Source organism: Apteryx mantelli, chromosome 5 (assembly GCF_036417845.1).
Source record: "Apteryx mantelli isolate bAptMan1 chromosome 5, bAptMan1.hap1, whole genome shotgun sequence".
Taxonomy (NCBI): domain Eukaryota; kingdom Metazoa; phylum Chordata; class Aves; order Apterygiformes; family Apterygidae; genus Apteryx; species Apteryx mantelli.
In genome coordinates, this window is record NC_089982.1 from 53,690,864 (window position 1) to 53,703,895 (window position 13,032).

At 38.2% G+C, this 13,032-nt stretch overlaps 1 protein-coding gene across 6 annotated transcripts in view; it reads left to right on the forward strand.

Moving 5' to 3' along the window:
• Positions 1 to 2,124: 2,124 nt before the first annotated feature.
• MTUS1 (microtubule associated scaffold protein 1) overlaps positions 2,125 to 13,032 on the forward strand; it is an 89,080-nt gene continuing 78,172 nt past the window's right edge. For all 6 annotated transcript variants that reach the window (XR_010884425.1, XR_001293558.2, XM_013949529.2 and 3 more), the window contains exons 1-2: positions 2,125 to 4,257; positions 6,479 to 6,668. Coding sequence is in view for 4 of the 6 variants with exons in the window: in XM_013949529.2 (XP_013804983.1) it covers positions 2,182 to 4,257; positions 6,479 to 6,668 (2,266 nt within the window). In the remaining 2 variants the exon portion in view is untranslated. The remainder of the gene's footprint in view (positions 4,258 to 6,478; positions 6,669 to 13,032) is intronic.

Consider the following 13,032-nt stretch of genomic DNA (forward strand, 5'->3'; position numbering starts at 1 on the left):
AAGCACGAGACAGCTGGCCTCTTTTGCACTGCATCGGAGGGTATTGTGGAGGCCAGGCATGCATAATGCCTGTAGATGTAAGACAAACTCAATGCAAGTTTATCAGTAGTGTTTGGTTTAGGTAATTCCCTAAACCATTTATTCTCAGGAACAGGGGGAGTATTCCGGGAAGAATAACTCTATTTTCTCTGTGCATCTGCTACCAGTGAGCCCTATAGAGCAGATACTGGTTGAGGTTAATCTTTCATTCCACCTAGTATTACAGGTTTTAAATCTAAAGAGTCTAGCATCACCAGGGAGTGGTTTCATAAGCCTGATGAAAAATATTAAGTGCTTGCAAAGTAAAAATGTCAGTATTTTAAGGACTAATACTAATTAATCTGCTATAGACTTTTACTCAGGATAGTTAATCCTTAAAAATACCTGTTTCACTGTTCTTCTGCAAGTCATCTTTAGACTCTAAATGTGGCTGTAAAACAGTATTTAAAACTGAACTAGGTGATCATGAAACTATTACCAAAGTGAAATGTTGCTTAAAAATAGTTGAATCAATGGGGGTTCTTTTGTATGTTTTTTCTGGTTGTGTGAAAGTCTTAAGTGAGCAGACTTCAATAGATACATGTACACATTTGTATATGCAACTTTAATCCTTGCTTGTGTGGGGGTTTTTCCTTTTATTCTCCCAATATGTGATCACAAAACTAACTTTATTCTCAGAGCTTCTTAAGCATTGATTGAATTGAGGTTTACTCAGCTGTCTGTGTGGTATGTCAAGTTTTGGCATGATTAGCAATCTGTACTGTAAGCTGCTACTGTATTGTCATTCTTCATACTCTTGGGATCTCACTCTTACTGCTTGGCATATTGGAATTCCTTATTTTCTGTAGTGAGAAAACTCTTGAAAGAAATATGAATGCTATTTGGATCTGAGCTACTGCTAAATCAAAATGGGATCCTTTTAACCTGATGTTGTATGACTTGATGAGCAAACTGTATTATGGCTTAGTTTCCAAATGAGTAGAAACTAGTCTTAATGTGTCAAAACAACACTGAAAGCAAAGTTTGCAAATACTTTTCAGTAGTTGATTCTGTGGTTGATTTGAATCAATGGAAAATTATTCAGGGCAGGCTCTTGTCCTGCCTCCAGGGAAGATGTTTTGAAAGAACTCTGGAATCTGCTTTCTGTTTTTTCTAATAGCAGATTTAAATAAGGATACTAATATTGTTCCTGCTTCCATAGGCACTGAAGAATAGTGGGTAGGCAAAGGATCTAGCCCAGCCTCAAGGAACCAGCAGAGTTTAAGCAGGGGCTTTCTAGTCCAGCCATTTCATCCTTGGTTTTCTTTGGAATTTGGAGGTGGGGCAGGGGATTGTACGGGGAATGTCTGATCTAGGTGGCTTGTTGCTGGTTCTTTGTCCATGGACTCTTTACTGATGCTTAAATCTGAGATAGATGCATCTAGTCCCCCATAAGAGATGTCTCCAGTCCACAGCTTTTTCTTTATTTGGTCTATAGCGAACACAAAAATTCCTGCAGTCCTCCTAGAATGGTCTTATTTTCTGAGTGTTACTTTTATATCCAAACTGTTTATAGGCCCTACAGCCTGTCTGGGAAGCTTTATACCTTTGATAGGTTTGAAAAAGCGCTTGCCTTGAATGTAGTTACTTAAGTCTAGTTCCGAGCTGAGGAAAATAGGGTTTAAGCAAAAATGTCAACTCTTTGAAGGATGCATTCTTGCTCTTAGTAACTTACTTTCCAGTGCTATTTACTGTGCTGGCTTTATTTTACCTTTTCGAAAGTATTTCTTGATAAGCATTTTTTTCTCTTCCCTGCTGTGGTTTTCATATTTCTGTACTTTGAGGATTTAATTCTCCTCATGTTAGAGGAAAAAATCAAGAATTACTACTTTTCTCATTGCAAACTAATCATTACCTAAAGCAGTCAATGATTAATACAGAAAAATGTGATCCTGGTTTGGCTAACCATTTTTCATTTCTTTTTAATTTTAGAACTCTTGAATATTCTTGGCAAGATGAAGACAACTGTTTCTTGAGTGTCTTGCAGGACAATTGATATGTTCCAGGGAAAAGCTGTTTGTTCTGCAAAGCTCGGAAGAATCTGCATTCTCTTGGATTTTAAATAAATATAAAAAGAAAATAGTTTAAAATTTAGCCTCCAAAATGGATATTGAAAAGTCAGATGAAAAAGCAAAGAATGGCTTAAAGCCTTCATTACTTGTAAGGGATGAAAATGGGAATAACTACACATGCAACAAAGCTACACCTTGCTCAAAGAACTGTGCCACCAAGATGCGGAGTAATTCAACTGACCAAAATATAGTGACTGAGCATGACTATGATACCAATGTTGAAGATAAGAGTTACTTCAAAAGTATTCCTTTAAAACAGCAGTGTACTGAAGCACTTGATCTGCAGAAAACTCCTGGTAAGTATAACTGCACAGGAGCTTTATTGGGAGATGCAGATGCTACATGCAAGTCATCTGTGACTGAACAGACTTGTGCATGTACTTTGAGCTATGACCTGAATGAAGCAACAAACTTTTCAAAAGATAACCTTGCTATAGCAAAAATGCAAAATCCAAGTATTGAACAACTGGTGCCTTATAGTCAGACTGACTCTAACTGTGTATTGCCTCTTCCTGCTTCAGAGCAGAACATGCAGTCCATGGTGAAAGATGGGATACACTGCCACCTGGGCACATTAGATGTTGCTAATATTATGGATGGAATGGTGGGAAATGATCACAATAGAGACATGCATCTGAGGGAAACACTAATATCTTCTGATGAAGTATGTACAAGAGAGAAATTTGATATAGTTGGCCCAGAAAAACCACCTAATTTCTTCTCTCTGATAGTGGCTTCACAAGGCCCAAATGCCCATTCAGAGCTTGAGATGCTTTGTCCTGCTTCTGCGGATGTCAAACACTATCTAAAAACCACTAACAGCATTGGAAAAGAACCACAGGAAAAGGAAATACAGTTCGTAAAACTAACTGCTGGATGTGTAGATCCTCACAGGAGAGACTTCTTATCACGGCACATTAATACATGTGAAGATGAGCAAAAGAAAGCCTTACAGCATACCCCTGAGCATGACAAAATGGGACATTCCACTGCTGAAACACAGAGGGGTAGACCTGTAAGCAATGAACACCACCTCCCAGTAGATACTATTGATCTGGGAGGAAAACAAATATCAAAGAAAACATGTGAACATTTAACCAAAGAACAAAGTATCCCTGGAAATGCTGCTTTTGGAGATGCCAACAACAGGTCCTTCATGTCTGAGACGCTACTTTGCAGTATACCAAAACCAGAGAGGACTGTTAAACCTGAACTGAAATGTGAAACAACTTTTGTGGTCTTCAATCCTGTGGCTGATGAAAGCAGTTCTGCTCTATGTACTTCAACCCCTAAAGAGCGATCAAAAAATACAACTTTCTCCATTTCAGCTATGGCAGAATTTGGAGACAAGTCTTCTAAAATAATCCCCAAGGAAGTGTTTGTAGGAGAGCATGATAGAAGGCCTTTGCTTAAAGCTAGTTCAGGTCAAATAGCAGGAAAATCAGTAGGCAGGTCTCCTATTGTGTCAACAATAACCAAAGCAAGGAAATCTGAGATTGTTAGTTTTCCCAAACCTAATTTCAAAAATATTAAGCCAAAGGTTATGTCCAGGCCTGTGCTACAGTCAAGAGAGAGTGCATCATTAAAAGGATCTCCACAATCCCCCCAACTATCTACTGTTTCCTCATCTTCACCAGTTGCTTCCCCGAGGCAATTGTCCCCTTCCATAAAAGTGCTGAAAAAGAAAATAGAGGTAGGTAAAGATAATAAAGTGGAATTGCCTGTGAATAAGCCCCATAAGCTACATCTTAGCAAAGATCTGTTCACTAGCCAGGTTCTACATGCCACAACTCATTCCAGAAACGCTTCCCACAAGGCTTCAAAGACACCTGCATTAAAGCAGAACCCGGAAGACATTGGCAAAGCAAGCTTTTCCAATTCAGCATGCTCTCTGGTTTCTGCTGCACTTCTAACATGTGTAGAGAACTCAAAAGGGGTGCTGAATGATAAAATGGAAAGTTCAAACTCTTTAATGCAGCCCTGTGCTCAAAATATCTGTCAGACTGGAGTTGAAAAAGAGCAGTACGACAACATGGGAATGCTTCTGGAAGCAGCATTGTTAAAAGATACAGCAAATGAAACATTTGACTTGCACTCGGTTCCTTTGGTAAGTGTTTTTAACATAATTATATGTTTGTATGTGTGGAAGAGGGGAATTCTGCATTGCACAGTGCTGAATGGAAATTGCAGGATGGAGTTTGTGTCTACTAATGTAATTGTAGATTACTAGTGCAATCGGAATGAAATTGTAGATTTCTGAGGTAAAGTCTCCCCTCAGTAAAGGGAGAGAAGTACAGTTTTACTAACTGGTTGAACTTTTAACTAAACAGCAAGCACTTCAAGTGGCATTTAGTGTCTTCAGCTTTCATTTTATTTCATGGTGTAAAAAGCTTTCTGTTGAGCCTTGTTAAGACAAGGCTGGCAGTAAGCTTTCCAATAAAAGTATGCAAGTCTTAATTTGGTCAAACTAGTAAAATTGTATAGCATAACTTGTTAAGATTTTTTTCTAAATAGAATGCGTATCAATACTTTTATCAAGATAACTAGCAATACTGTAACTTGAACTTAGAGATAAATTGCTGTTTTCAATAATTAGTTCTAAAACAGGTTTTGAAAAAATTGTAAATTATACATTTTAAACTTTTTTATGGAAATGTTGCACATATATTAACAATTTTAAGTAACACAAAATCCCAAGACCAGCAAGTTGGTCAAGGACTTTAGCGTTCTCACTTAAATGTGTGCTTTGAATAATTTGGGATTTTTATTTATTTATTTGAAGTAAAGATAGGGCTTGTTAGAATAGTTAGACCAGCCAGGAAATAATTTTCATGCAGAAGGCATATACCTTTTTTGGGGCAGTTAGCCAGCTGGAAGATGTAAACTTCCTGGCCGGAAGGTATGTATCCACTGATTGGTTGGGAAGTGTTTTTGGGCTAGTCAGCTACCTGTCAGGAGAAACGTGTTGCTTTCAAATGCTCTGAAAGAGGCTTAAAAGAAAAGGAATGGTGGGAAAGAATGGAATAGCTTTGGGGCTGGGTGGAAGAAATCACAGAAGGTATCACAGGGACGCAGAGTTGGAGTCTTGAGGCTGTGCAGAGTCCCTTCTGTTGTTTGCTCGTGAGTTCAACAATCTTATTTTAAGTTAGTGAAATGGAGGCAGCATGTATTATCAGTAAAACTGGTGCTGCCAAAAGTTTTGGCAGGCTTTGTCTAGATTTGTCAGAAAAGCTCTGAAGTTTAATAGGTGGAGGAAGCTGCTTCAGGTGAGGTAGAAGCAGTTATCCATTTTTGAAGTACTGCAGAACAAATTGATAAATAATATTAGGCATAACTCAAAGACCTAAATGGACATGAAAGCAAGGACTGCCTCTTTCAATTCTGAGGTCTTTTAAAGCTTGGATGCTGTCTCACCCCTTCCTTTTGGAAGTGAGGGTTGAAAGAGATGCTTTTGATTTGTCAGGTTGCCAAGATGGAAAACTCTGCTGTATTAATTGTGCTGTTGGTACTTGGAAAATCCATAGAGTAAATTCTCTAAAATGTCCCCCACAGTAATCAGATGGAATCCATTTAATGTTATCCTCTGGTAAGTGTAAGTTAATTTCTGAAAATGTGTGAAAGTGCATGTAAGATGACCAAATCATTGCGTATCTGCTCGAGTCACAAAAAAAAATAGGAAGATTGTAGATGCTTGTATGCTTGCCTTTATAGGCTTAACTTTATAGCAGAAATAATTCTGAGTTAGTGCCTGTTTGAACAGGAGCAAGAATTCTGTACAAAAGATAGATGAGGGCTACATATAAACCAGTGATTTTTAAATCTGTCCTGGTCCTGTTCCTGAATTTGTATTTTGTCTATGCACGTGAATGTGAAAGGGTTTTCCTGTTTCCATGTCGTAATTTAAGACCTAGACCAGGAAGCTTATTACAGTAGCTGTGATATTTCAGATAGTATAGGATAATTAACTATTCAGTATGCTGACTTTGTAGTTGCTTGGTGAAGAATTCTTCTTGATTAGGTGCATTCATGTAATCAGATGGTTTAATTAAAGCTTGGGGGGGGGGCAGGGTGGGAACCCTGACCTAAAATGATAACACATGTAACCTCTTTAGCATGTTTGTCATTAAGCTAATCACTGATAAAACTTTTATGTTGCTTAAGGCCATTTAAGAGATTATTTTTGAAGCTCTCAGTTACAGATAATATTGCTGACTGCTTCCTTTGGACCATGTGACAGCAAACGGCTGAACATGTCCCTTATCTGTGTGGTCAATATTTCATTACAGATGCCAAAAAGTGGTGTGGTGTGTTGTTTTGTTTTTTAATAGATGTCTTCTGCAAAAGCTGGGGCAGCTAAAGGGAAGAATACACCGAAGAAAGGCCCAATCACAATACGAAGTGCCTCAGCTCCCAAGGTTAAAATGGTGTCATCTGTGTTTCCCTTGAAGAGAGGAAATGAAAATATCTGCACAATTAAAGCACCTTCTCACAAAGCAACTGTTCTATCATCAAGCTCTGGTAAGAGAACTTGTCTCTGGGCTACTACCACCTAATCTAATTCTTAAAATTAAGGTATCACTTTCTAAGAGAACACTTAGACTGGCATAGAGCTATATTTTTAGCGCTAAATGTGATTCTATCTAAATTGCAAATCGTTAATAAGGGAGGGGGGGGGAGACAGGTTCTACCCAGTCATCATCAAATCTTGTCTGGTAAGGAATGTGTTTAGGAGGGTGTGGTACTATTAGAAGGAATAATATTGAAATATCATGTATAGTTTGGTTATATAACAGAACTTTGTGGAAGTATTACTAAAATTACTCAAAGAATGTGAAAGTAAAAAGAGGAAAAAAATAGACCTTGGACACAGAGTGTGTATGGCAAGCAGCTCTATGCTATTCCAAGGAGAATGAGCCCTTGTTTCAGGGCATAACATGATTTGTTCAACCTAGTTTCAGTAGCTTTGTGTTTTCTAGAAAGGGGAGAACATAACCAAATGAGACCCTCCGGTTTGAGCCTGTGTCTAATTCAGCTCTAGCTGATTAATACTGAGGAGAAAAATCTCAAAACTAGTCTGTAGGCTGCTGTTCAGATTTTACAAACTACATTTTGTAATTATACTGTAGAGATTCAGAAATGCTTCTGTGATTTATGTGCTTTTTTTTTAACAGTGTGGCAATATAGCTAGTGGCAAATGTAGCTTGACTATAAATGACTACAGTACAATACACTGTAATTTGAAAAGTGTGCACACCCAGCTATACCCAGCAAAACCTGTTCGTCATTCTTCATCACCCACCCAGTCTAGGATTATAAAACAGTCCAAAATACTCACGTTAATTATATACAGGTGGTGAAATGAGATTAAAAATCTGTCTCTGCAGTCCCTTATGGAGTGAGTCCCTCAAAGTGCATTTATGCTGTTCTGACTTGAACCTTGCTAATGTGAAAGACTTGTTCATTGAGCAAGGTACCTGTAAACCACCAATCTCTTGGAAGACTTGTCACTTCTCTTAAAATAGCAATTTAGAGCTTTCCTATCCTTAATTATGGTCTTAAAAGAACTGAAACAGGTGGTTGTTGTGGTTGTTTGGTGGTTCCCTTCCCCCCCTGCCCCCCCTCCCCCACTTAATCCAGAGCAGTTTTGTGACACTGTCACTAGGAATATATGTAAGCATGGCTTATTATATATAATAGGATGATTAAGTTCTGCTTCTGAAAGTACAGCTGATTTTTATGGAGGGAAGAAGTCATTCACAATAAATACCTTTTCTTTTAACATCCAGATCCCAACAACCTGGTTGCTTCCTCAGGTAATAGCATAAATTCAGCTAATTCTAAGCCAGTTGCGGGTGTGTTTGGATCACTTGGCAGGGACACAAATAAATGTAGAGAGTCTACTGAATACTCAGATCACTGAATGAGAGAAGTGATGGTGTAGCACTGTGTCATGTCTCAAGTATGTATGCTGCAGGAGAGAAAGCAATTCATCTGTCCTAAATCTTTTGTGTGTATCTTTTTTAGAATAAACAAGAACTTGTAAGCAATGGGTTGTATCATGCACTGCCAATTTTGGGTAGGAAGCAGGAAACTCCCCTACAACAAGAAATAAAAAAAAATATATATAAAAACTTAGTTATAAGATCTTCAAGGAACTTGGCAGTAGAGATTTTATAATTATAACTGAAAAAGAAATTATCAAACAAACTTTCTTCATAGATGACACACTAAAATAATAGGAGGCATGTGTTCTGAGAAAATTCCCTGGTCCTGTCCCAAACAGGAGTTGGCAAAGATCTATTTTCTTCTGTCTCCTGTAAACACCATGTCAAGCACTCTGGTTTTTGTGAGCTTATATGGCAAGCATTTCAAGCTAGAAAGAAAAAAAAGGCCTCTGTGTGTGTGTTTCAAAATGATTGCTGAGCATCGTTTACCAGTTTATCATCTACCATCGTTTATCTTAGTTGGAATGTGAAATTTTTGCTGAATTAAAAATTTGTCTTTAAGAGGTGAAGCCAACTGGATTTCTCATACCAAAGTGGTTTGTGAAATGGAGAAGATGACTTCCAAATCTGGCTAGATACCTCAAAATCTTTTCTCCCTTCTGTAACTATTTTCCCCCTTTGATCTAAGAGGGCATGACCTTCAATCACATATTCTGGAATGAAAATCATAATTCTCTAAAGCTGATTTTTCCATAATAGAATACATAGAAAAATTTGTATAGTATTGGATGACAATAAGTATGCCTTCTGTATGTTTTCTATTAGTAAAAATATCTACTAGAATTAAAGACGTGCAAAATGAGGTGTTTGAGTCACCTGGTTGTAACCTGAAGGTGTGTGTAATTTTTGGAGTCTTAGTTCAGGTCTTTAAAACAGTTCAGAAATGAGGGCAACTGTTTTTCAGTCCCAGCAAATGTGCACAACCATCTAATTGGATATACTTAACCACTGTGGAAAAGTAATAGCCTGCTAATAGTTGAGGTAATATGGTTTTGGTAAAGTCACGTCTTTGACTCAAAGGGGGGGGGCGGTCTCTTGGAATGTCACTCCAGTTTCTTGCTCCAAATTCTATTACTGTCAGCCACTTCCAAAAATTACATACTGCCACCCACAGAATTGGACTGAAGGGCTGTGACAGTCCGGGCCACAAGGAATCTGATTTGTTTGAACAGTATAAGATAAGAATATACATGATTACTTTAGGTCTAAAATGTAAATGCCTACCACTGTATTTTTTCCTTGTGCTGAATGCAGCCTACCTATTAGCCTGTAAAGTAAAAGGGTTTTTACTCCTTTCCTACAAATAAGATTTCTGATATGCTTATACTTTACCTACACTTTGCCTTAAAATTATACCATTGCTTTCAATTATTCCCCATTAAACAAAACTTCCTGTTATTGGTGCTATCTTAGGTATGAGGGCTTTGTCTAGCCTTATGTGCAATGAAAACTATTTGGGGATCTGAAAGTGCCAAAAATATTACTTCTCTGATAGCTGTTAATTTCTAGAAATTAAAGCAAACTATTTAAACTTTCTTCATAGCCAAAATATCCTTTGCCTCTATTTCTAAAGTGTAGTTCTTCTGACAGTTTGTTCTGAGATTCTACCCACCACTGTCTCTGATTAAGTCACTGAGATCCCATTAGTGAAGTTATTGCCGTGTGCTTTACTTAAGTTTTGTGCGAGTCTAATCCAGTGGCGCTCCCTTTTCCTCTCTTGCTAATATTTTCATAGCATATAACTAGAATAATGAAAGCTTGGGGAGAGAGGAGCTCAACACACTGAATTTTGTTCTTCTTGAACTTAGGAAAAGTTGACCATACTGAAGGACTTCAGCATTCTGCAACTAACTGAAGCAGGGGGGAAAATAATTCAGATAGCTTTCCCCAAACATTATAGCAAATATGTTTGAGTTGCATTAGAAATACCTTAAAAGACTTTAGTGATGTCTTGAAATACTGATTCATTTGTTAGTTCAAAATTGCTAAATTCTTTCCATTGACTTTTTGGCTTGATCTTATAGTTAAATGGGTAATTCAGAGATGCTTCCAAAGAGTTAAAACTAGAACAGGCCATGAGAGATGAAGACTCTGTTCATCACTAAGTTTTGTTGCAATTTATTACACAAAAAAGGCTTTTCAGATGAAAAATCAAAATCAAATGGATTTCCATTGTGTTTCCATACAGCTGGAAATGGATAGGTAAACTTTGTAATTCAGGACTTTTTTGTGTAGCCTCTCACAATACTAGTGAAGCAGAACCAGAGCAGTTTAGTTTTGATAAGCATTCTCACAATCTTGAGTTTCTGTGCTGACACTGAACCTAGGAGCTAAACCAAACCTTGGTACTGCAAATCACTGTTAAGCTTATATCATTCCTGCTATCTACCATGTGACTTCTTAAAGCTGAATTGACTTGCTGCCAAGAGGAAACAAAATACTTTAAAAAGCGAGCATAACCTCTGGGTTCTCTGGCCTGAAACTGTCAAACTTTCTCAAAATGCTGGTCTGGAGAGTTATCCTGTAAGGATATCTGCCGTAGGTGTGCATTTTCTTGATCAAATCTGAAATGCACCAGAGTCTGCAAATAAGGTTAAAATCTAGTTTCAGCCCCTCTTATGCTTTTTTCTTCTTTCCAGAACAGCCAGTCTCTTTTAGGGATCCTAAAAGCAGTTTCCTCATGCACTCACTTGTCCAAGATATTAATTACCTTCCACCCATGAGTCCAATCTAACTGACCTCCTTTCCCCTGTATCTGTAGTGTTTCATTACAGTAGCTAGTCTGTGTGAAAGTGAACTTAAAACTCTGGTATCCTTCTTTGGAGGTGTGGGAAGGCGGTAACCAATACATGGTTTTCCATGAAGCATGGTATGTCTGTAGTATGATACAAACCTTGCCAGATACCTGAAGGCTGCAGGTGTCTGACCTTAATGTTATCCAGCCAGAACCTGCCACTAAAGGAGAATGGGGGTCAATGCCTTCCCTACTGGAAGGATGTTGCTGCGAGGTGACTGTGGGGAGGGCCATGATTCATCTTGAGTAGGTTCTTAAAGGACATTAACCTGCTTCATGATTTTTACTAACAAAATCATTGCTCATCACGCTGTTTCTCGGCCTGTTCCTTTTCTTTGAGTTTGTTAGCTTCTCTTGGAGTTGCAGCCAGGGAAGAAGTTACCTGATTTGAGAGAGAATCTAACAGTTTAATGCGTCTGAAGGGCCTTTTGTCCAGTTAATCAATTTGTTCAGTAAACGGTGTTAGTTGTGAGGACTCAGGAATCTTGCAGATCTTCCTTTCTCTGGAAGTCTCTGATTGCATGGGTTAGACTTCCCAGCTAGTGTTTCCACTCCAGCCAGCTCTTGCTTCCTGACTGTACTTGGGAGCTGCCTGAAGCAATGTGTATCACTGTGCCAAATATAGACCTCTCTGTCGCAGGTACCCTGTCATTTGTGTACAGAATGGTCACTTCGCATTTTGAACCTAGAAAGGAGCTGTAAGATTTTGGAATCCGAATTCAGCAAAATCAATTTGCTGTTAGCTTTGGCTATATGTGCTAGGGGAAAAGCTTGCCATATCTCCTCCTTCTTTTTACATTTCATTAGCAAGGAGCTAACTTACCATGGGATAGATAACTATTAATATTCTGCAAACCTTACATAAGGTTCAGCATAAAATCTCCTGTTTGGAATAAATTTCCTGTTAGTCTTAAGTCAAATGGATCATGAGAAATAAAAGTGTAATGTTCTTTGGCTGTGAGGTAATTTGTGACCTGTTATCAATGAATGACATAAAAGTAGGTTGATTAAGCTCTGGTTTGGTAACCTTAGATGTGTGATGTTTTGAGTTTTTTTGGGGGGGAGGGGACAATGTCAAAGTTTTAGGATGACCTTAATGATCTGTATTCAAAGTACTGTGTTATCTCCAGTATTCTGTTGAACACACATATTCCTTGACTTCCAAGAGTATTCCGTCTGGCTAGCTTTGCTTCTGGTGTGATGTGTGGCCCTATTTAAGGAATTGAGTGCAATTTTTCACATGTGTTTCCAAGTTCTTTACAGGTGACTTGTGGCTAGGCACATCCTGGCTTTAATATGTTATACCTGAAGCAAGAAAAAATGTTGTGATCGTACTTGCAATGACTGATACTAACAGTCCATATATCAATGCTATCAGAAATGCATATATATCTGTAAGAATATTCTCCTTAGGAGTGAGGGAATTTCTTGGTACTCATTTACTTGCAAGGACATGCTGGTGTGTCTTCAAATAACTTTTCACTGGTTAATCTTGAGTTCTCTCAGAATGTGAGGAGAGGAGGAGAAAAAACACAAATTCCTGTCTTCCTGAACAAAATTGCATTTATTTTTTGCTGCAGTGAAGTTTCTTCTTCATGCAAGGCGTGGACTACATAATTTCTGCAACAGAAAGCTTAAAATATTTTATAGGTAATGTGGATATAAAAGCTACAAGCTACTACAAAATCCTCAGTGCATAATATGAAGAGGTGTGTGGTGTGGAGGGCTGGACAATAATGAAAAGCATAATTGCATGTAGCCAGTGGTTTTCTTGTCTGTTTTCTTTGTATTGCACTCCTTTCGCTTCTCTGTATGCCTATTACTACTAAACAGAGCTTTACAACGGCTGTGTTAAAGCTACTGTTTTTTGAAGTCAGTTTACAAACAGTTTATGAGAACCTCCTGGCAAAACTGGAATGGGCAAGCCTTGCCACCACAGTGTGCTGCTGCCTTTGGAGGCTGACATAAGATTAACTGCAGTTAGAGACTATCTGCCTAACAGATCACAGGGCAACTGCATATATGAGATCTTTCAGGGGGCTATTCTAGTTTAGTCTACAAAGCAAAACCCAAAACTGAGTAA